Source organism: Herpailurus yagouaroundi, unplaced genomic scaffold (assembly GCF_014898765.1).
Source record: "Herpailurus yagouaroundi ecotype Mexico unplaced genomic scaffold, PumYag 28, whole genome shotgun sequence".
Lineage (NCBI taxonomy): Eukaryota > Metazoa > Chordata > Mammalia > Carnivora > Felidae > Herpailurus > Herpailurus yagouaroundi.
The window spans coordinates 108,775,496-108,800,008 of NW_024412376.1; the positions used below are offsets into that span (position 1 = coordinate 108,775,496).

The 24,513-nt window shown below is 38.6% G+C and overlaps 1 protein-coding gene across 1 annotated transcript; it reads right to left on the reverse strand.

Moving 5' to 3' along the window:
• Nucleotides 1-1,404: 1,404 nt before the first annotated feature.
• On the reverse strand, nt 1,405-24,513 carry AFM (afamin). Its single transcript, XM_040481401.1, has 15 exons — nt 24,380-24,513; nt 20,980-21,028; nt 20,322-20,454; nt 19,409-19,620; nt 18,477-18,609; nt 17,775-17,872; nt 16,875-17,004; nt 14,080-14,294; nt 10,270-10,402; nt 7,224-7,321; nt 5,839-5,971; nt 4,838-5,061; nt 3,859-3,991; nt 2,642-2,703; nt 1,405-1,572 (listed from the first exon to the last, which is right to left on the reverse strand). Exons 1-14 carry the CDS (start codon nt 24,465-24,467, stop codon nt 2,677-2,679), a joined length of 1,806 nt encoding a protein of 601 aa, XP_040337335.1. The 5' UTR covers nt 24,468-24,513; the 3' UTR covers nt 1,405-1,572; nt 2,642-2,676.

A 24,513-nucleotide genomic window follows, 5' to 3' on the forward strand; every position in this document is an offset into this window, starting at 1 on the left:
GCAGCAAGTTCCTGGATCTCTGGTTTCATATCTGCCGTGTTTAGCACAGTATTGGACACATAGCGGAATCCACTGTTAGGTACAAAAATTGAATTAGCTAACTGTGATTCGCTTCTGTTTGCTAAACTTATTATCCATTATCTGAGTAAAACTTTCTTCCCGCTCTCCTCATTAGTGAATGGAAGTGTTTGGAAAATGGCCAAAGGACAAAATAACGTTGTAAAATAAACATCTATTATCTGCTGGCCATCGTGTTGGGTACTTTATACAGTAATTTAATACATTTCTCTAAAGCCTTTGTGATGTGGAGAATATTCTCCCACATGACACAAAGAAGTGGAGGTCTTGGAATGTAGGGAACTTATCTGAGGCCATACAGCAAGTTAATGGCAGAAGGCATTTGATGTTCCCACCCCTTCTCACTTAGATTGAGTGCCTGTGCAATGTGCTCCCACAGCAGAGGACTTTTTCTATCTCTATGACATCATATGTGATTGCTTATTTACTATCCGTCTCCCCTGCCATGGGAAACCATCTCTAATTGGCTCACATTTGTATCCACAGTGGGAGACTAATAACTATTTGTTGGTGAAATAAATCAAAATCCCAAGACTTCATTGCAAACGCTATGCCAAAAAAATTCTGCGACTGTTCTCATGTATTACCTACTAAATGGTCATCATCTTCAATTTCAGACACTGAAACACTAAGAACATTAACAGTTTAGAGAACAGTCAGGCCCTGAGCCCATGACCAACCTTCGTCTCCTCTCTGTTCCCACCAGGCTCTCCTGAGACATGACTGACAAGCACTTACATCTCCAGCATTCACAGCAATTATGTCTTGGAATAGCGGGAGAAAAGAGCCATTGTCAAGGATCGTGGGTGCTCCTCCCTCTCTACGAATAACAGATTTTGTTTGTCATTCAACATGGCCACACCTAGGAGGTACTGTGTACAAAATATAGTTCTGGGATTAGAGGACTCAGATTCAAACCTTGGTTCTGCCAGTTACCAGTTGTATGACATTGAACAGATTCGTTTATCCCCCCGAGACTCAAGTTGCCTATTTGTACAGTGGGAATTCAAATGATATCTCCTGCATAGAATTGTCAGGATTAAATGAGATAATGCATGAAAAGTACTCAGGACAATGTTGGCTACACTGAAAACATTCAGTGCCAGCTGGTAGTATGGGCGACAGCAACAGCAATGCTTCCTGCCCTCAGCTCCCCATTTCTCTCCCAGTAGCAGCAAGAACACCATCTGTGAGGATTCTGTCCACACCATTGCTGTCTTGGAGCCCCATGTCCCTTGGAGCTGTGTACCATTGAGCCAAAGATTCTGATGGAATGAGTGAATCTGGATTGTTCAATTTTGTTATCAAGTTGACACATGACATCAGTCTTTGAGAAATAACTTGGTGATTTTGTTGTTTATTGCTTGCTACAATAACACGATTTCAGGTAAAGGTTACAGAAGAATCGTTTCATTGTGTTCTTCTCGGAAAGTAAAATCCACCACAGGACAGAGAGGAAGCAGGTCAAGTCGGTGTTCCTCTTTTCCCCACAACCTGGGAAGAAAAAATAGCATCTGATGCGGCACAAGAATGTGAAATAGTGGAACTTGGGTGATGGGAAGTCCTGTGCGCAGTAGAGCACCCAGGTGGCTCAGGCAGTTAAGCATCCACCTTCAACTCAGGTCATGATCTCGCAGTCTGTGAGTTCGAGCCCCGCGTCGGGCTCTGTGCTGACAGCTTAGAGCCTGGGGCCTGCTTCGGTTTCTGTGTCTTCCTCTCTCTCTGACCCTCCCCCGCTTGTGCTCTGTCTGACTCTCTGTCTCCCAAAAATAAACACACATTAACAATTTTTTAAAATAAATAAATAAATAAATAAATAAATAAATAAACTGTGCGTGGTAACTATGTTGTGCTTCTTGTAAATACAAACCTACTTTCTGTCCAGGTCTCTCTTCCCCAACACTTGAACATCATTTTGTTCCTGAAGTTTGTGTATGAGTCTTACATAAACTGCGGAGGAGAGGGCATCCTTTACATATCTTTGTGAAATCACAAATATATCGCTTTGCATTTATGTACATGCTGTTGCAGTAAGACTCATAGAACGGGTTTACTGAGGGGGCATCTGGGTGGCTCAGTCAGGTAAGCCTCGGACTCCTGATTTCAGCTCAGGTCATGATCTCACGGTTTGTGAGTTTGAGCCCCATGTCAGGCCCTGCACTGACAGTGTGGAGCCTGCTTGGGATCCTCTCTCTCTCTGCCCGTCCCCCACTTTCTCTCTCTCTCTCTCTCTCTCTCTCTCAGCCTTGTCTGCCCATCCTAACCCCTCCTCTTGTCAATATTCAGACTTTCAATTGCCTCTCTGTTCTGGTCCAGACAGCAGATTGCGGCGGGAAAAAGGCGGAAGAGAAAGAAGAAAGGCTACTCAGAGAGCTTGAACAGTGAGAGAAGGTGCTACCACAAACACACCCAGAGAGACGTTAGAGGATGAAGGTGGGGTTTGAGGTCCAAGGCACATGGGACGAACCAGAAATAGACACTGAAGCATGAGAAGGGAGAAGCCCCGGTGGACCAAACCGGCTACAAATACATTTGGCATTTGACTGAAATAAGCAGGTATTACCTTTGGCGGGTTTTACTTTGTATTTCTCAAGCAGCCTAGCATTTGGCTGCCACTTTGGGGCCCTGAGAGGTGGGAAAAAGAAACAAAAACACATAGAAAAATTTAGGACATTATTATTTAAATTTGGAGAAGCATGTCCCCTTGAATTTTGAAAAGAAAAACGAAAGCTATACAGGGAGACAACGAACACCGTTTCCTCAAGTGCCTTTTATGAACTGCCAGTGAATTCATCCCTCCCTTTCCATGGCCTCAATGTACACACTCACTCAAGTAAATGCCAGCTGTTAAGAACCTCTGATTACGTTAAATGTATTTTTTAAGCTAACGATTTGCACCACGCACACACACAACATTCCCACAGACTAAGCACCCATTTGGACAAAGTAGAGGGCTGTCGAAAGCTGCGTGTGAGTCCGTGTCTGTGAGGATGCAGGAAGGGCACAAGTGGTGCCAGTTGTGTGTGCGCGCGTGAATTGTGAGTCTAGGGTGAAGTGGGAATTGCCGGGAAAGAAATAGTGAGAAAGGAAGTTGGAAATCTGTGAAGAGACACTTCTAAGCAGCCATCCATTGGGGCTGGTATTCACAGGTACCTGAGAATCCTGGAACACAGCAAGTTGGTGAGAGACTCCAGTCACTAGAGGGAGGACGAGCAAGGAGCACTTCTACTCTCTTCCCCCTCACTACATTCACCCCCCAGCTCCTCACTTCACACACATGTATTGCCAGTGGAGGGGTTCCTGGGATAAGGGGTCCCAGGAAGGTGAGACAGCCACCCCCTGAGAGAATTCACATACTAATACCCTTACTGCTCCCCTCCCTTCAGAGCTGATGATGATTTCCTTTGCAAGTCAGTTTGGCTATCTGTCTTGTTTAGCTGATGCATGATGGAAAACAGAAGAGTAAGGGCCAATGGTATAAATTCAAGGATGATTATTACCATCCTCATTTATAGTTGATGAACTACGGTTTGGTTTAAGTTACATGACCAGGACTACTGGAATTAGAACCCAGGTTCTCCTGACATCTTTTCTTACACCATGTTGTCACCAAGGAGACAGTGCCAAAGTCCTTCCACAGACACATCCGCATGTTAGCCTTGCGGGAACTGTGCCCTCAGGCCTCAGAGACAGAGGAAGCAAGGTCCCATTGGGAGTTCCATTTTATTTTATTTGACCACGAATACCAGCTGAATTTCAATGAAAAAGAAATAGGACTACCTCTTCGTTAAAGCAGGCTTCAGGCCCCTCTGCTTGGCAACACTTGACCACCACATTAGTGAAATCTGTAAGCAATGACCGCAGCTCTGCATCTGGAAGCCCAGGCTTTAGCTTCACTACATTGACAAGAAACCTGTGACCCAAAGATGTCAAATAGAATTCATTAAAGATTTCTTTCTTAAGCTCTCCTTCTCCTAAATGCTTGTCACAGTATCACATGTCTTGGGGGTCTTGATTTGGATGAATATAAGAAGTTAAGATATTCCACTTTGAAGGGATTTTCTGAAACTTTCCCGCTCAACTTATGGGATGGATTTCATGGTAACATTCTTTGGAAGGTTATGTAATTATAAACAAAATTATATCAAATGTAAACATATATTAGGTCTTCATTATGCACAGAATTGTAGATTACGTGATTACTTTTGATCTTTCTAGAAAATCCATTCTCAAAACAACCTCTATTCCCTCTTTCTCAGTAGCTGAATGCTGTTTCCACTCAACTTGATAGAGACACTACCTAATTCCTTCCCCCTCCCCGAAAAAACCTTATTCTTTAGCATTTATAACATTGTGCGAGAAAACAAAACTAACACTCTTGTCCCTTTTGGGCCTCTCCTTTTTTCAAACATTAAGCAAGATTCTCGAGGCAAACATCTATGCCATTCCCTCAAGAAAGTCCAGTTCATTATGAACTTGCTCATGAGCTTTTATGCTGGCTGCCCTAACTCACCTTTGCAAATCGTAGTGTATTAGACACTCCAAGTCTAGCAAAAGAAAACATTAGCTAGGTTTTGACTTATAAGCAATGGCAATAAATATGCTCCAGTGTTTTTCTGAATGGGAGAGATTGGACAATTTGAGGCAAGGGATAGGATTATAACACCAAAATCACATATGCATTAATAGTACACCTTCCCATTAATACATTATGTGCCTTCAGGCTGAAGAAAAGATGAATGGAAGAGAATGCTTATACCTGTCTTTCTTTCTCTGGAGCTCCTCCTTATGAGCCTGACATAAGTCTGTGTGAAAGGTAAATAAACCTTGAAAGGTAGATGGAGGCACATATGCTTTATCAGCTTCCAAGCCTTCAAAGCAGGACCTTCTGAAGGCAAAGTTGGTTTTGCAACAGTGGTCCACATCGGGGTTGATGTTCCGATTTTCATTTATTCCACATAACTCTCCAAGAACTAAATCCATCTGTGCCAACGAATGATGGAATTCAAATATAACTTTAAAACTTGAATACTTTTGAAATACGGTTAGATAAATCGTTAGATTGTCCTAAGGTGGTTATTAACTGTACTCAGAAAAACCCATGCACTTATAAACATAACACCACATGCGAAGCAAAGTAGAAGCTTGCATTATGATAAAGTTTCAAGCCATTGTAATTCAAATGCCTATAGGTTAATTTCTTGTTAGCATATATACACATCTGTAATTGTGAACAAAGAGCTGCAAAACAGCCAACTGAAAATGACAGCCAAACACTGTGGCCCTTAGATTTATTCTCTTCCTCAGATGTTTCCCAGAGTAGTCTCCATCCCAACCCTAAAGAGATACACCCAAGTTGTGATTGGGCAGGAAGCATCAAGTCTCTTACCGACACTGTGGGGCAAGACTGAATTTGTAACTTTACTTAAAATTATAAAGCTTCTTATATTGTTCTGAAGCAATGTCATTATTCCTGCCTTTTGCCCTAACAAATTACACATAAGAAATTAGTAATAAGAAGAAGTAAGAGAGATGATTTGGAGAACCCCAAGAAAATATTTAAAACATTCTCTTGCTTCTTAGGATTGTGATGCAGTGAGCCTCCCCAAAGAACTTTGACATTCCTTGCTTAACAATGTTGAAACAATGAAGAAAGGTAGATAACAGCCTAATGGTTATAAATCAATTAGTGCAGCAGATTTCTTTTCTTCCTTTTGTTTTTCTTTTTTAGGAATAATTAGGTACACGCGCCACGCTTACCAAATTATCAACGCAGGCAAACTCTTCACTCAGTGTGCAGCAGGTGGTCAAAGCTGTCACCATTTCCTTGCCAAGAAAGGTCAGTTCTTCAGTGGAGAGCTGGGGGGCTATCTTTGTGAGTTTGATAAGGTAGCTGAAAGAACAGTTGTCTAATTGGTTCTAAACAAAACCGAATACCCGTTTTCCCTTGTCTAGCTACTTGAAACCCTAACTCTTCAAGTCTAGGGACAACCAATGTAAGGGCAATGTGAACCACAGCTCTCCCATAAAATGATAGATAACTGTCTCTTTACTCCCTCTTTTCCCACACTCTGTATTTTTGGCTTCCTTATAATTTCATGGTATTCTCAGAAAGTCTCAGATTTGCCCATCCTGTCTTACCTGTGGGTATAGGAGCTCCCTGAAAGCAAATACTTTGGCTAGTGTGTAAAATACTGCTTGAAATCTGCATGATTAGTAAATATTTTAAAGGGAGAATTTAATAGATATATGTTGGAAAGGGTAATCAGAGATGAAGGAAACTAATATCTTTAATGGGCTGAGTTTGACTTCTCTTCACTGAAGCGACAGTGAAATCATATTTTTTAAACTGTTTTGATTTGAAGATGCTTGGTTTAAATGCACACTATATTAGTCTGGTAATTAATTCAGAAAATCCAGAATAAACTGTGTATTGCTCACAAATACTAACAAGGACACTAAAAAAATAAATATTAAAATGTTAAGCAAAACCAGAATTATTTCTGTAAACTTGGTAAGGTGGGCTCAAATTCTGGGCAAACCATCTTTGCCTGGGAAATTGTAACAATCTGAAGTTCGCTGTCTCTCCTGCCCTCCCAAATAGGTCAGAATCCAGAGATTCTATTTTGGGATTGAGAAAAGCAAGACCAAGCAAAAACTAAAGTATTATAGGATCAATTTTCTAAAATCCTGTATTTTTTTAAAAAATTTTTTGTAATATTTATTTATTTTTGAGAGAGAGAGAGAGAGAGAAACAGAGTGTGAGCAGGGGAGACAGAGAGAGAGAGAGAGGGAGACACAGAATCCCAAGCAGGCTCTAGGCTCTGAGCTGTCAGCACAGAGCCCAACCCTGGACTTACACCTGCGAACTGCGAGATCATGACCTGAGCCAAAAGTTGGACACTTGATGGACTGAGCCACCCAGGCGCCCCATAGAATCCTGTATTTCTTTAACTTCTAGCGTCATTCCTGGTAAAGGCTTACTATGACAGCTGAATATGCATTCTTGACTTTTGTGTTTTTATTCTTTCCCAGTTTATGAACTTGCTATAACTGAAAGACTGAGTTGAATTTTTGAAACTTTGTGGCACTCTTTATTTTATCCTGGTCACAAGTGCCAACCTACTTGTAAGCAAGCAACTTACTAGTATTTCAAGTCCTCTTTCCCCAAATTCTGGGAACGTTCACACTCTCGTTGTACTATCTTGAGGCTTTTCTCAGTTGTCTCGTTGAATTTGTGTTCCTAAAAATAAGAACAATCATATTCAGGAACATTTTATCTAAAATGTAAACACAAGCTTCGTGTCAACTTGACAAATAGCTTTTTTTATTTGCATAGTATTTTCAAACTATCATTACCACTCATTGCTCACTAAATTGAGAGTGGTTTTTTTTTTTTTTAATCCATGTGTGTCAGTACTGAAATCTTCTCAGCTATAAACACAGATAGGGTTTACGCTAAAATTTGAAATCTGCAAATTTTTCGTCATCATGTACTGTTTTTAGAGCTTCCCAGTTTACAAAGTATAATTCAAATCTTATGTTGACAATGAGCATAACTGATTATCACTTTTAACTGGCCAGAGCAAGCTCTCATTTTTACATAAAGGAAATTAGCCTCTTATGAAGTCAAATGACTTGCCTTAGAATGACCCAGCTAGTGAGTGTGGCTACAGAACATTTTACATCACATTTATCTTTATTTTATACCCTCCTTTCCATCATTTAGAATTGGAACTTTATTTTTTTTGTTTTTAATTTTTTTTTTCAACGTTTATTTATTTTTGGGACAGAGAGAGACAGAGCATGAACGGGGGAGGGGCAGAGAGAGAGGGAGACACAGAATCGGAAACAGGCTCCAGGCTCTGAGCCATCAGCCCAGAGCCTGACGCGGTGCTCGAACTCACGGACCGCGAGATCGTGACCTGGCTGAAGTCGGACGCTTAACCGACTGCGCCACCCAGGCGCCCCTAGAATTGGAACTTTAAAACTCCAATAATTGTCTTCAATATTTGACAAACTCTATCTCGTGCAGCATAAAATTGGATATCTACTGAGTGGCCAGACAGAAAACTACACACCAGTGGATGGATGCTGTGGGACAAATTGTGCCTCCATATGAAAAAAACCCCAGAATTTTCTAGCACTGTGATTCATTCATTCGAAGGTCAGGAACAGACTTTCTCGTTAGGGACAAAGCTAGACTGGAAGTCAAGCCTTCTTGTTTCATGGCTCAAATATGAATGGGTGTAATATGAATGGGCTCAAATATGAATGGATGTAAGGTGGCTTTTATGGCAGGTGGAAGCAATTTTTTAAATAAGGCAAAAAAGCAGCACGTATCAAATGAATGAGAAACGAATTCGAAATGTCAAATAATTAATTTCTGTAATACATAAGGGATGACTATGAATTGATACTAAAACACACTAATTTCAACAGGAAAATGGATAATGGGCATGAATAACTTGTTCAAAAGAAATTTATAACTGCAATAGCTAAAATCAGATGGGAAAGACCTAATTTCATTTAAAAATCAAATAAATGCTTAAAACACAGTCACTATTTTTTTTAAATCTAGCAAAGTTAATTTCCATGTGCAGTGATGGTGACAATGAGGGTTTGGGAGATTGGCGGGGAGGGGGTGAAGTGAGTATTGTCAAGCACTGTTGTAGGACTGTATGCTGATAAAACTTTCTAGAAAGTAACTTGACCGTTTGGATCAAATGTGTTTTTTTTTAAGTCTATATATTTTGACCTAATAATTTCCCTTCCGATAATCTAACTTAGGACAAGAGTCATAAATATTAATAAAGATGAATGAAATGAGATACTTCAGGGGCACTTACAAAATTTAAAACCTAGTCAAATGTTTAAAACATCCACTACACGGTAGGAGATCAGTTGAATAAATTACTATGATGAAATTCCATCATTTAAAATAAAGTATATTTTGAAGTCTGTTTAATGACCTAACAAATTTGCTGTGATAGTAACTAAAAAATAGACACAAATATTTTTCTTTTTTAAAAAATGTATTTATTTTTTTGGGAGAGCACAAGTGGGGGAGGGACAGAGAGAGCAGGACAGAGGATCCGAAGTAGGCTCTGTTCTGACAGGCTGACAGCAGGGAGCCCCATGTGGGGCTTGAACTCATGAACCCCAAGATCATGACCTGAGCTGAAGTTGGACGCTCAAACGACTGAGCTACCCAGGCGCCCTAGATGCAAACATTTCTTAAGAAAGTACTATTCCAATCTTTTTTTTTTTTTTTTTTTTTAGCGTTTGTTTATTTTTGAGACAGAAAGAGACAGCGTGAACAGGGGAGGGGCAGAGAGAAAGGGAGACACAGAATCCGAAACAGGCTCCAGGCTCTGAGTGGTCAGCACAGAGCCCAACGCGGGGTTCAAACCCACAGACCGCGAGATCATGACCTGAGCGGGAGTCGGACGCTTAACTGACTGAGCCACCCAGGCGCCCCTCCAATCTTATTTTTAAACGTGCACACACATATATGCATGTTTGCATAGAAAAGATGAAAGAAAATGCTAATTATAGATATTTCTCAGTGACAGTATCACAGTTTTTATATTTTGTCTTTGTAACTTTGGGGATTTTCCTAATAATCATCAATAATTATTTATTACTTTTACAATCATAAAAAAAATCCAATATGGCTTAATAAAATGCAGAATACATAAATAAAGATATAAGTGTAAAATATTTAATGGGAAGATCTTTTTTGCATTAATACCCAGAATTAGTAGTTCAAAGCGTTGTGCAGAAACCTAACATGATGTCAATCTTCCCAATGATCGTCCTTCACTGAGTTTAAAGTAGACTCAGATGGGGTGCCTGGGTGGCTCAGTCGGTTAAGTGTCTGACTTCGACTCAGCTCATAATCTCACAGGTCATGAGTTCAAGCCCTGCGACAGGCTCTCTGCTGACAGCTCAGAGCCTGGAGCCTGCTTTGGATTCTGTGTCTCCCTCTCTCTGCCCATCCCCCTGCTTGTGCTCTGTTTCTGTCTCTCAAAAAAAAATAAACATTAAAAAAAAAAATTAAAGTAGACTCAGATTGGTCAAGCACATTTCTACCCCCTAAACTAGAGTAAAACTTTGATTCAGTTTTGAAGTGTTTGTTGTTTGGCTTTGTTTTGTTTAGTTCTGTGAGCCCAGAACAGTAGAACCTACCGCGTGGCGGTAACAGTCTGGAGGGTTTTCTGTGTGACAACACTCTTTCAGAAGATCCTCGTACACGCCAGTGATTCTTAAAAGCTCTGGTGTAGACAGTTCCGGATGTCTCCTTGAGTATTCATAGAGAAACCTGGGATGTGTAAAATAATTTGAACATTAGAACTTAGAGAAAAAACAAAATACCAAATCCTGCCATCTTTTAAGCTAGTCAGATCTCGTAATACTGAGTCTGCTCTCAGATGCTAACTTCTTCCTCAGGTTTGCTCAGGCAGTGATTTAAGAGGGTATTTTGACTATGGGAGATCTATTTTGCAAAATTCTCTTCTGTAGCATGTTCTCCACTAACTGTTTTCACTTGAGAGAATAGAAGGATTAGAGTTATTCAGAGTTAATTATAAAATGATTTAATCCATAAAACATCAGAAATAGTGTATCATGCCACCAATACTTTAGAAAATACATGTGGGGTAGAATTCTGTTGGAAAATACATTCAGACCTCCAACTTGAGATGGTGGAAATATGGCTTGCTCCCCACTCCAGGGCCACCTCGGTGAGAGACTGGGAAACAGCTTTGCCCATTACTTCATCCTGTCACTTGTCAAATATGGGAGTAAACACCCCTCTAGCGCTAAGTCGTTGGCAATGGTTTCCGTGACCCCAATGAGAGGCTCCGAGGGGATAGGCAGTGTGATTTGGGGAGAAATGGGAAAGCGAGAGGAAAGAGGCTAACACTTATTAAGCCCTTAGTAGGTGCTAGCACTGGCTCAAGCTCTGGGCATAAGAGATAAAGAAACGCTTCCTAGCTGCTGGAAACACTTTTCTCGTTTAACTTCACTAAGTCCTCAAGATAAGTACTATTTTATAACTGAGGAAAAGTCTCAGATGGGGTAAGTACCTTGCTATTAATGGAAGTGCAACATTTGAACCTATGTTTCATAGGATGCCCACTTCATTCTTTTTCCAAACCAAGTTGACTCTCTTTGCAGGAGAGGGGTACCTTCTCTAAGCACCTCACCTGTGCTATTTACAATCTTCGTCATAAAAAAAATCTTATCTGTTCATTCAGAGTAAGTTAAAATGGCTTTCTATGCTTTGTGAGAGCAACACCTCACAAAAGTTTCTCAATTCCAGGCAACTCCTTATATCTCTTTCTGTTTCACAGCCTTTGATTTCCTTGATTAATCTTGGTCTTTCTGACATCGTCTCTCCTGCTTCTCCATCCACCTTCTCAACCTTATTTGTGGAATATATTCCCAGACCCTAAAGCAACAGTGTTTAACCTTCAGAGAATCGAGGACTCCTTCCTTTTAATATCTGATGTAAGCCAGGACCCTTCTCCAGGAATAAAAACACACCTAAAAAAACACCCAACCAAAATGCTGCAAACAAAAACTCCTAGAAGCCTACCCTTGAGGCAGATCCATTGAGGTCTTGTGCCAAATATTTACATCCAGAAAGACTACTCCTTACAACTCTGTTTCTGGCTCAGCGTGCTCACTGTTGCTCTGTGATTTCTCCTCAAACACTATGTTGGATGATGATGATGATGATGATGCAAAACTTGCTTCCACTTGGTGAGCACATGTGTCAGGACAAGTGAAACTACCTCTATCATTTTGTTAAGTTTAATTTGAGTTAATACACTCATGAGAAGCAATAGAGCACAGTGCTTATAAGAAAAGGAGTCTGGAGCCAGACGGCTCGCCTTTGAGTCCTGGCTCCACCCCGTAATATCTGTGTGACTTGGGAGCAAGTTACTTCACTTCTGTGCTTCAGTCTCCTTACCTGTAAGATGAGGATGGTAAAAGTGTTCTAACCATAAAGGGTTGTTCTGAAAATTAAATTGGTTAGTAGATGAGAAGCACTTAAAATTTGGTAAGTTTTCCATAATCTGTATCTTCCAGAGCTCTGGGTTCATATATAAAATTGTCTCATGATATTTGAGATAATATGGATGGGCCTGGAAGGTATTATGCTAAAGTAGTGAGACTGCAAAAGACAAATATATATGAGTGGAAAAAAAAATAAAGCAAAACTAAAAACAAGTGAATAAACAAAAACAGCAGAATCAGACCTATAAATACACAGAACAAACTGATGGCTGCTGGGGGGGGGGGGGGGTGATGGGCAAGATAAGTAAAGGGAAGTGGGAGATGCAGAGTTCCAGTTATGGGATAAATAAGTCATGGGAATAAAAGACTCAGCATAGGGGCGCCTGGGTGGTGCAGTCGGTTAAGCGTCCGACTTCAGCCAGGTCACTCGCGGTCCGTGAGTTCGAGCCCCGCGTCAGGCTCTGGGCTGATGGCTCAGAGCCTGGAGCCTGTTTCCGATTCTGTGTCTCCCTCTCTCTCTGACCCTCCCCCGTTCATGCTCTGTCTCTCTCTGTCCCAAAAATAAATAAACGTTGAAAAAAAAAAAAAGACTCAGCATAGGGAATATAGTCACTGGTCTTGTAACAGTGACATATGGGGTCAGATGGTAACTGCACTTGGTGATGAAGCTAGCATAATGTATAAACTTGTCAAATCACTATGCTGTACATTTGAAATTAATGAGAAGTTGTGTGTTAACTATGCTAAAAAAAAATTGTCTTGTGACCTTCCTAATTAATTACTCTACAGATAGCTCAAAGTCAGTGCGGTCAGATCCAAACATATTCTCTTTCCCACAGAACCTTCAACCCATACTTCCCATCTCATTGAATCTGAAAACTACTTACCCAACCACCTAAGCCCCAAACTGGGATTCATTCCAGATGAAGTTTCTAAAAAACAAAAGTGATTTTGTCCTTCCTTATTCTTCAGTGAAAGCCCTTTAGTGGCATCTTGTTACTTAGCATGCCTGTGTGATCTGACCCCGTATACTTCTCGCTACCCTCGACTCTCACCACAAATACCCTACACAAAGCCACAAATGCACCAAGTGATTTTAGACTTTTATCCATGATCTACCCCTTCTGTCTAGATTACCAAATTTTCTTTAAGTATTTCCTCCCTACTGAGCCTTCCCAGGTTTCTTAGGTACAATCGACCACTTCCTCCTCTGTGCCCACATTACATATTACATGGTGCTACTGAAAATAAAAGCATGTCTTGCACTCATTTATTTATAAGTCTGTCTCTTCCCCCATCACATCCCCTATTGATGAAAGCTTACCGAGGATAAAAGTCCTGTCTAACCTACTATAGTCCCTGAATTATATTTCATTACCAATAAACTTAGAATGAATGAATGAATGTCTTTACATGAACTTTATATATGATGTTGTAAAACACAAAGAAGTTAACTTGTTCTAGTGATTCAACAGGACTCAAATCTAGTCCCTTTGGTTCCATGTCCACTAGTTTCCCTTTGACGGCTATGGAAAGGTATAGCATGGCAGTTCAGCCTGGAACTTCTAAGACCAGATCTCCTCAGGTCAAATCCTTACTCTGCCAGCTTTTAGCTATGAATCTTCAATAAGTTATTTCACTGCTCTGTACCTCAGTTTACTTGTCTGAAAAAAACGGGGGTAATCGTGTTGGTTTTACATGACTGCTACGAGAATTAAAATAGATACTCTACATAAAGTAGCCCATTGTCTGGCACGTATCAAGCACTCAATAAATGTTAGCCATCCCTGTAATAACACAGTTGCATCTTTTTAAAATCATGTGAAAATACTGTAATCTGTAGCCAGGATTTTTAAAAATTATGTGATGCCCAATGATTTCAATGGTTCTCATTCCTCCCACCCAAATTAGCTGAAATAGGTCAAATCATAAGTTTCTGTTTGCCTTATAAATTTCAGTATAGACTTATGTTACTCAGCCATGAAGCTCGTTTGATTAGCATCTCGTTCTTCACACACATTTTCGCTTTCAGTAAATTTTGCTTCTCTTAGAGATAAGTCCTTTGGTCTGTCATCTTTATTTGAGGAAATTATGCACTCGCCACGCTCTGGTATTTTCTTTTCACAGCACTCTTTGATTTTGCTGGAGATGGAATCTTGTTTTAAGCAAATATGGCTCATAACTTTGCTCTGTACAAAATAAGAGTGAAAAATTAATTTATTTTACTAATTTCTTCAGGGCCGGATTTTCCTTCACAATGAAACGGTTGCATGCAAAACCAACCATGAGCATGACATCTGGAGTTGTTCCATCAGATAATTTGATAATAATATTTACTTAAATTTTGTATTCATTTAGCGCACATGAAGCTTTCATATGAATGCAAGTTTTACTTCTCAAGATTTTAAATGATAATTATGAAAATAGACTCCGTTATACATTTACATTTTATTGTTAAATATTAATCTTTAAAATACTTTACTCTTATTCGTGTGATATATTGGCATTTTAAATTCTAAATGTTGTTTCTTTCCCATAAGATTTCACCGGTGTTTCAATGAAGGCCACCAAAGACATGCGACTATAATATCTATAATACTAGATGTCTTTCTTCCCTCGTGGCCTGAAACTATATTGCCAACATAAAGTAGAAACTCAATAAATATTTAAAAGGCGAATGAAAAAATGGCAAGTAAATGAACTACTGTAGCAACTACCAGATAAAGACTTCTCAAACATAAGAAGCTTTCCTACTCATTGTTATCATTTTCCTATGGTTATTACTAATTGGAAACTGTTCAAATTATCAAATAGTGTACAAAACAGAAAACCTTACTGTCTCTCCTCTTTATCCCGATTATGACGCCTACATGAAATTGTGAGACTAAGAGAGAAGGTGAAGTTTTCTTATTTACACATTAGTTGGGTAATCGCTTTTTATTTTTTAATTTGAGAGAAAGAGAGTGCATAAGCAGGGAAGAGAGGCAGAGGAAAAGAAAGAGAGACAGACTCTTAAGGAGGTTCCATGCTTTGCACAGAGCCGGGCATGGGGCTCAATCCCAAGACCCTGGGATCATGACCTAAGCCAAAATCAAGAGTTGAGCCACCCAGGCTCTGCCAAGTTGGATAGTTTTTTAAAACTGATCTGGTCCCTGATCCCTTCTCCAGACTCTCCAATGTGAGCCTGCACATTCTTCCTCCTCTCTGTTCCAGCTTCACATGTACTATGCTGAGTTCCATAAAATGCCAGGCCATTCCAGGTCTCTCTGACTTTACTCAAGCTGTTCCTTCTGCCCAGGATCTTCTTCTGGCAAACATTGAGGATGAGGAATGGGATGAAGCTCTGGGTTGAATTGAAATATGGAATGGGGGTTGTTGGTACCATGTCCCCAACAAACCATACAGAACCAGGAAGCCAATCTTTGCAAATATCTACACATCTCACTGAAAGCCATCACAGTTCTGGACAGCACATCTCTTAATGTCTGGAATTCACTTCTGTCTTGAATAAACTGCAGTTTAATTCCTCTTATTTCTCCATGAAGGCATTTTAAAAAGGGATATTAAGGACATAATATGATCTCTTCATTTCAGCTTCATACTTCACAGAAAACTCTTAAATTATACTCTAATTTAGTATATAATATTTAATATTATAAAACCCATACTTCCATAAACAAACAATACAAAACTAAGTAGTGAGTGAGATTGCTTTTAATTGGAGTCTGATTAAGAACAAAATAATTCTTTGGGACATCTGTTGTCCCTGCTTGAAATAAAGTGTATATATCTTTATATTTTAAAATTCAAGTTAATTAATTAACATACAGTTTCACTGTGAGTTTAAAACAGTAAAACTAATTAAAAGTCACTGAGAAAAAGTCTCATTTCAACTAAGAAGGCAGGATTATTTTTAATAAAATTGTGTTACTTTTATGTGCACTTAAACTTTTACTGAACAACTTAAACTAAGTCAATATGTTTACCAGTAAATATATTCTAAAAATCCAGACTTTTAGAAAATCACTTTGAAGAATAGTGTAATAGTTATTTCAAATTAACATATCCGCTTATTTGAAAATACTTCTCCTAAATAGCTGGAGGAAACTCAGAGGAAGCCATTCTTAAAAATACAATGGTATTTCCATTCTCTGAGTTTTACTATTTAATTTCTAATATCTCTAAAAGAAGAGTTGCAATATTTTTTTTGAAAAGTATTTTTTTAATATATATAATTTGTTGTCAAATTGGCTAACATACAGTGTGAAAAATGTGCTCTGGTTTTTTGGGGTAGATTCCCGTGGTTCATCGCTTACATACAACACCCAGGGCTTATCCCAACAAGTGCCCTCCTCAAAGCCCATCATCCATTTTCCTCTCTTCCCCCCCCCACCCCCCGCATCAACTCTTAGTTTGTTTTCTGTATTTAAGAGTAGAAGAGTCACAATATTAAAGAACACTTCAGTCTGCCTTGAGTGAATGTTCACAAATTCTAAATTCCTAAAGTTTATGTCAAGGATGTTTAGCCATATAAATAGAATCTGCTGAGTAATCTAACTACAATCAATCCCATGTATTAAAAAAAAAATTACTTGACCTTATTTGTTGATATATCATTTTCTGTTTTATTTATTTTGTTATTATTTAACAATTTATTAACATTCTGATTTTGTTGTGGTAAAGTAGCCACAACAAACCTAGGACAACTTCAGAATTTAAAAATGGCTGCCCACAATCATTATTTTTACTTGGTTTTAGAAAATATTTACCCTGCCACGGATGCACTGCACAGCATCCCCTTCACAGCATCCATCGTACTTGGAAGAAACATCTTCTAGAAGGGAGGTAAGTTCCTTAAATTCAATCTTGGGAAATTTTTGACTAAGTATAGCAACATTTCTGGGAAAAAAAAATGAGGAACCACGGAAACAACTTGAACATCAAGTAAAATAAGAGAGAATTCTTTGCTGATACAGTATAAATAGCTGCAGTAAGAATTAGTACCCTTGTTTTTTCACGGATATCTTTACCAAATAGCTGTTTATATGTTGTACAGCCTGCATGATCACTTGGAAACTCCTAGGCTGATATTTCGAGTCCCGGACCAGGACTGGAATAAAAAGTTCTGTGAGATATTCCCCCTTCCATATTTTTATAGCAAAACACATTTTGTAAAGACCACCGCTTCCTGTGGCGAGCTCATGGCAGGCATAGCCCGTCACAGAACACTTTCCTGCTGATCTATTTGAGATCTCAGAATTTTTCTAAAGATATGCAACAGCACCATTACTAATTAGTGAGGATGAGCACTTGAGATAAAATTTATCCTTATAAGTCTGCCTCCTAGTCATTAGAGTCAAAGATGGATGGACGCATCACATCTAAAGCACTTGGAGGCTTTAAAACCCTGATTGGGAACTCCCAGACCAATTCAGATTTCCAACTAACCAAAGAATATCTCAGAAGTAACCTTCTTTCTCTCTGGGGTCGTCCCACCTCCCAGGTCTTCTTGCATTCTGACCTAATGTCCTGGTTCTGAGCTATCCATGTGGACTGAGACCCACCTCAACACTCCTGGAGAGGAGTAAAAATCAAAAGCCATCAACAACTTCACAAAAATGGGACACAGAGGAGAAAATATAAGACAAGATACATATTGTAAAACTCACATAGATTCTAGGACTTGCAATCCAAATTTTATAAGTGCCCCACAGACATTTTTTTGAAAAGAAGATGATGCTTTTAAATATTGTATGACAGGTTCTGCCTGAAGGAAAAAGAGAAGATTCTATTGAAGCAAAAGCAAAATCCCACCAATCTCTTATTTCTTAACTACATGTCAATCACATTTTCCAAAATTTGCTCAGAAACAGAAAATCAATGGGATTTTTATCCTGATAAGTTTATATATCAAAAGAAATACGCATTTGTGGCACATTATAAAAGTTAGGCCAGTCTTCCTGACGACTGAATTACACTTGATGGGAAGGTAAGCGGTGCAGTGTGCTGTGAGCTTGTCCACCTCTATTGGGATGATTAAATTTTATAGGTAGTCAAAAGAGGACATGCCCAGGATAGATGATAAAATGACACCTTTACCCTAGATATTCACTCACTAGGGCTTTCTTCCAATTTACATGGAAGACAATGCCAGAAGAAAGACCCCGGAAATAGGCAATTGTCTTTCAAGGTCTCAAGTAGTAAGAAATTTAAATCAGCAGCCAGTGGCCAAAGGGTTGAAAAACCAGTGGAAGTGGCAAGGAAATGACTGATAAATGATAAACAACCCTTTGCTATGATTTACCTTTAAGTGAGGACCTGCAGTTTGGGGTCACCCCTTACCATTGTAATGACATAAATGCAATGCTCACTTTTGTTCGAAAGCAGTTAGCTTTGTCTTGTTCTTCACAACATGTTTTAGTCATCTCCTCAAAACGAGCAGCCACAGTTAGAAGGGTAGGGGCAAAAACAAAGGGGTTCCTTCTGGAAACTTCATATATATAACTATAAAAGAAAAAAGAGAAGGAAAGGAAAAGGGAAAAACACAGAATAAAAATGAAAAAAAAAAGGTAGATGAGGGATCGAAAGATAGGGAAAGACAAGAATATCAAGTTGTAAAACTGAAGGTAAGCCTTCAATGTAAAGCAACATTATCTAGTCTCCAATAAAAGTTTTATCAATTAAGTTTCAAACTTCAAAAATCAGAGTGATGGTTAGTTTTCATCCTGAACACTGAACTAAGGCTGCTGTCCTTCCTTCCTTCCTGCGGCTGCCAGATGGTCAGCGGCTCTTCCTTCCACATTCAAAGGGCAATTACTTGTGTATACTCTGAGATTTGGGGATTTTATTTACTTATGTTCAAATAAACTTATAATTTAAGTTTTGATGAGCACACCAGCTTTCCAGGAAAAAAAAGTCCTCTGCTTCTGCAATTACTGTACTATTGAAAACCCATTGTTGGTAGATATCCACTGATTTAATATTTACCCTCAGTAAAAGCTGCACCTTCCATTTAAGAAAACCAGATTATTCCCTCCAGTAGCAGATTGGCACCACGCACACACTCTGTCCTAGGACTTGCCACACTGAAAAATGTATATCATTACTGAAAGAATCTTGAAAGTAGGTTGCATATCTTGTTCATATTTATACCGTGAACACTGGACACAGAATCTGACACACAACACATGTTGAATGGTTTCATCCCTCAATGAAACAAGCTATGTTCCTTTGGAAGAGGTATTGGACTTTGCCTGAGAATAGTTCTTCAATTAGATAATTCTTCTACTAAAAGTAAACTTACTTGTTCAGAAAAGATTCTCTGTTATTTTTATAAGTCTGGCATTTCTCTTCAGGATCCAAGGTAGGAAGAGGGGGCAGAAATCCTACATCAGCTTTCTTATGATGGAAGAAACAAAGTTTTTTTTCCAAGTCGACCTTACTGCAGCAGTGTGAAAAATTATGCTTTTGTGGAAGTCCCTCCAAAGCACATATATTTTCCAGTAAAACATCATTCTAGACAACAAAAAAGTAAAGGGCATCTTTTATTCATTGTAAAGTTTTTCAGCTTTCTGAGATGACACAATAAATACAGTGACTAATGAGTGTCACCCTTTGCGAAGGAAAAGTCCAATTTTCCCAAAATTACTAGCAAAGCATTCTTACCCACACCTTTGACAGCCATCCCACACTTGGGGAAACTTTCTCTGTCTTATCCTGGGGCCCTTTAATCTCTTACTCCTTCTTTGCTGCCTACATTTCCCTTATATAACAGCTTTTTTTTCCCTTTACTCTTAAGGTGAAAAGGCCGGAGAGTGAATGTATCGGTAAAGTATTAGCAGTAGTTGTTAGTAATAGTCTTCCAGAAATGCAGATGGTGACTCTATTTGGCAGAGGCTAAGAAAAAGGGGGTGTGATGGTAAAGCATACGTTGAAAGAGGCAGCTAAGGAGGGTACCTCCGTACTTCTGTGCACTTTGTCAGACTATTGGTTGCCCCCCTTGCCTACATACATATGGCATGGCTGCAATCTCATAGCCAAGTGTATCATAATGCAGAATTGCATCTCTGCGAGGAAAACACCTTATCCTAAATTCCAAAGTCAGGCAAACTAAAAATATAATGGGGCATAGAGCATCTCTTTTTTTATATTTCAAGCCAAAAATTCTGTTTGAAAAATAGGCTTATTTGTTTAAGAAATACGGACAATTTACTTACAGCTAATTCGGAACACTCTGGGAGTGTCATGTCAGCCAAGCATTTATCTCTATATTCTGTCATGGTTTTTACCAACATCTCCACTTCTTCGAAGGAGGCCTCCTGAATATATTGAGCAAATATGATGATGGTGCTGTAACAGTCCACAGGGTACACAATGATCACCCGAAGGATCTCCACTTCTGTCCAACAAAAACTTGTAGAAACATTAACTTGCTGAATAGTCTCAGGACATTATCAATGTCTGAGGGCCATAAATTTTATAATTTTTGACAATTCAATAGCCTCATCTGAATTTTGTAATACTGTATTTACTTTTTAAATATGGCTTTCTATTGCTTTGAATTACTTTTGAAAAGCATTGACATTTCTGAAATATATCAGATAAGATCATGATAAACACCATCATCATCAAAAATAATTTAGAGAGGGGCACCTGGGTGGTTCAGTCGGTTAAGTGTTTGACTCTTGGTTTCAGCTCAGGTCATGATTTCAAAACTTGAAAGTTCGAGCCCCACATCAGGTTCTGTGCTGACAACTCAGAGCCTCCTTGGGATTCTCTGTCTCCCTCTCTGTCTGTCCCTCCTCACCCTCCCACCCTCTGTCTCTCTCAAAAATAAATAAATAAAATTTAAAAAAATAGTTTAGAGAAACTCACATATATCCAACATTCTCCTCTATAAATTTCTGAGTAATACTGACATCATCTGAAAAGCAACAATATTTAGGTTATTATGTATCCTGGTATTTAAACATTTTCCCACCAAAAAACTGCATGATATCTAAATTTATAAAGTATAAAAGGGAAAACTCATTGTAGAAAATAATTTGGCATACTTCACAAGAAGGAGAAAAGTCATATGAACCAAATATGAGATCTTTATCACAGCTTACTACGTACTCCAGACATATCCATTAAGTTGAATTGACTTGACATAATTTCAAATCTGGGTCCAGACTTCGGATTTGCCATTGACGGCTCCTCAGCCACAAATGCCAAATCCAAGCACCATGTCCATGCTAAGTGTCTATCATGTATGACTAGAAGAGTCATATGAAGGTTAAATGATATGTGATGTAATGCTTCCACAGGGCCTAACAAAAGATATCATAGTGTGCTAGTAGTTAATATAGTTTATAATGCTAGCAAGACACAGATATTTAGATCATCTCTGAACCAATCTAAAATCATCGATTCCCTCCCAAGGAACACACTTATATTTGTCCACATAGCCTATTTTTATAGAGGCCTTACTTTTGCAAGGTATTGTGCTGGACACTATGAGGCAATCAGTAATAATTAAGACATCTCCCCTGGACCTCAGGTTTCTAAGTACTCACTGTGCACGTGACTTACGAACATGACTATAATCCAGTTTAGAATGTACATGATATTCTAAAGTAATGTGGGTAAGTATATGACAAGAATGCTTTATGATCCCTGGGTGAGAAACCAGGAAAGGATTATAGGAAGAGTGGCATATGAGTTGAGTCTGAAAAAATGCACCAGAAATGCACCAGAAAAGGATTATAGGAAGAGTGGCATGTGAGTTGAGTCTGAAAAAATGCACATAGCAGTGAAATGAGGACGCTCTTCTCTCTGTGTGGAGAAAATGATGAGTAAAATTACAAAGATAAGAGATTTTGAGATATATGTGGGGAAAGTAAATTAATTTACTTTCATGAAAGAGTGGGTCATCAAGAACAAAAACTACGATAGAAAGGACTTGGATCCATATTTTGGAGGTCTTGCATATAAAGCCTAGGAGTTTGGGCTTCAATTAGAAGCTATGAAGATCCGTTAAAAATGTTTATATAGAATAGTAATGTGATTATTCTTTTTTTAAATTGAGGTATAATTAACATACAGTGCTGTATTCGTTTCAGTTGTACAGCATACTGATTAGACAATTCTATATACTACTCAACGTTTACCACAATAAATGTAGTCACCATCTGTCACCCATAAAACATTATTGCAATATTAGTGACTGTATTCCTTATGTTGTGCTTGTCATCTCCATGACGTATTTATTTACTTTATAACTGGAAGTTTGCACTTCTTAATCCCATTTATTTATTTCACCCACCTTCCCTTTGACAACCACCAGTTTGTTTTCTGTATTTAGGGTCTGGGTTTTCTGCTTGTTTGTTTGTTTTCTATTTTAGATTCTACATATAAGTGAAATCATATGGTATTTGTCTTTCTCAGTCTGACTAATTTCACAAAGCATAATACCCTCTAGGTCCATCCATGCTGTCACAAACGGCGAGATCTTATTAATTTTTTTTATGGCTGAGTAACATTCTGTTGTATGTATTTATACCACATCTTCTTTATACATTCATTTATTGATGGACACTTGGATTGCTTTTATATGTTGGCTATTGCAAATAATGCTGCAATAAACATAGGGGTACATATCCTTCAAATAAGTGTTGTCATTTTCATTGGGTAAATACCCAGTAGAGGCATTACTGGTTCATGGCACTTCTAGTTTTAATTTTTTGAGGAACCCCCATACTGTTTTCCACAGTGGCTGCACCATTTTATATTCCCACCAACAGTGCACAAGTGTTCATTTTTCTCCACATCCTCACCAACACTTGTTATTTTTTGTCTAATTTATATGCAACCACCAAAGACCCACAGAGACACAAACCATCAATAAGATAAACAGCAACTTACTGAACGGGAGAAAATATTTGCAAATATTATATTCAGTAAGGAGTTACTATCCAAAATATATAAAGAACTTAAACAACTCAATACCAAAAAGCAAACAAACAAACAAACAAAACTCAATCCAAGTAAAAAAAAAAGGGGAAGAGGATCTGAATAGACATTTTTGGAAAGAAGACATAGAAGTGGCCAACAGACATACAAAAAGAAGTTCAACATCACTAATCATCAGGGAAATGCAAATCAAAACCACAATGAAGTATCGCTTAATATGATCATTTCTATATGTTAAGACATACCAGCCATGTAGTAGTATATATAATGTTCAGGGAATTAGAAATAGACACGGTACCTGACAAATAGAAAGTGACAAGAACTATTTGTAAATTAGATGGATGGAAGAATGAATGGATACAACACACAAAAAGCAAGACCCACGAGCCCATTAAAAACTTTTTTAATTGTTCTGTTGAGAAATTACCAAGACATGAATTTTGTTAAGAGTAATAGAAATGCAAAAGAGAACGTCGATGCAAAAGATATTGAAGAAGATATTGAAGAGACAGAAATCAACAGGATTTTTGAAGAAGTCTTTAAAAAGAGCAAAGGAGACAAACTCAGGAATGACCATTCTTCAATCCTGTGACTGGTCTCGTCCCCCCCTACAGTATGTAGGGGGGATGAAAGTAAGACACAATCCACATTTTTCAGGGCCAATGCAATGCTTCTGGCACCCTTGTGCAAGTTACAAAAAAGTCCTTTCTCCTTGCCCCAGGGATTTAAAAAGACACATTTTCTCAAGAAATGAAGTTCAAAATGTTTCCCCTTTGGGGAGAAAAAGTATGTCACCCTTCCCTGCAAACTGACACTGTGTTGGCCAGGTTTATGGGTATGTACAGACTTGAGGATATTTATAAACTGTACAGTTAGTTGGAAGAAGCTGTGTTCTGCATGCCCTAAAGGTGTTTATCACCTAGTTGGGAGATATGTTGGACACCCAAAGATTATTGAAAAATCCCAATTCATACTTGATGTTCCACTCTTACCATACATGATATACGTTTTCAAGCAATACTAATATTTTCAAATCCAAATTACATATTTCAGCAACACTTTCTATACTGCCATAAAGCTGGTGTCCATTTCCCGAGTGTGATAACTACCATCTCTGTCTAAAAATTGGGTAATATGGCCACAAAAATACAAAATCTGGGAAAGTTAGTTCAGGATATCTGACCAGTACATATAAACTCATGGCGGGGGGCGGCGGGCCGGAAGGGTGAAAAATTAATTAAATGGAAATGAAACAAGGTAAGAAAATAAGAAATTATCCCAACTAGTTATTCCTTAGCTAAGATACAAGTAAATTTCTTACCTACATCTTGAGGCTTTGTGGACAGGGTTAGGGATTCAGTCAAAAAGAACAAGAAAATAACAAAACCTGTAAGTTTTAACTGTTTCATTTTCTTTTTTTTTTTTTTTTAGAAATCACATTCACAAAAGAAAGTA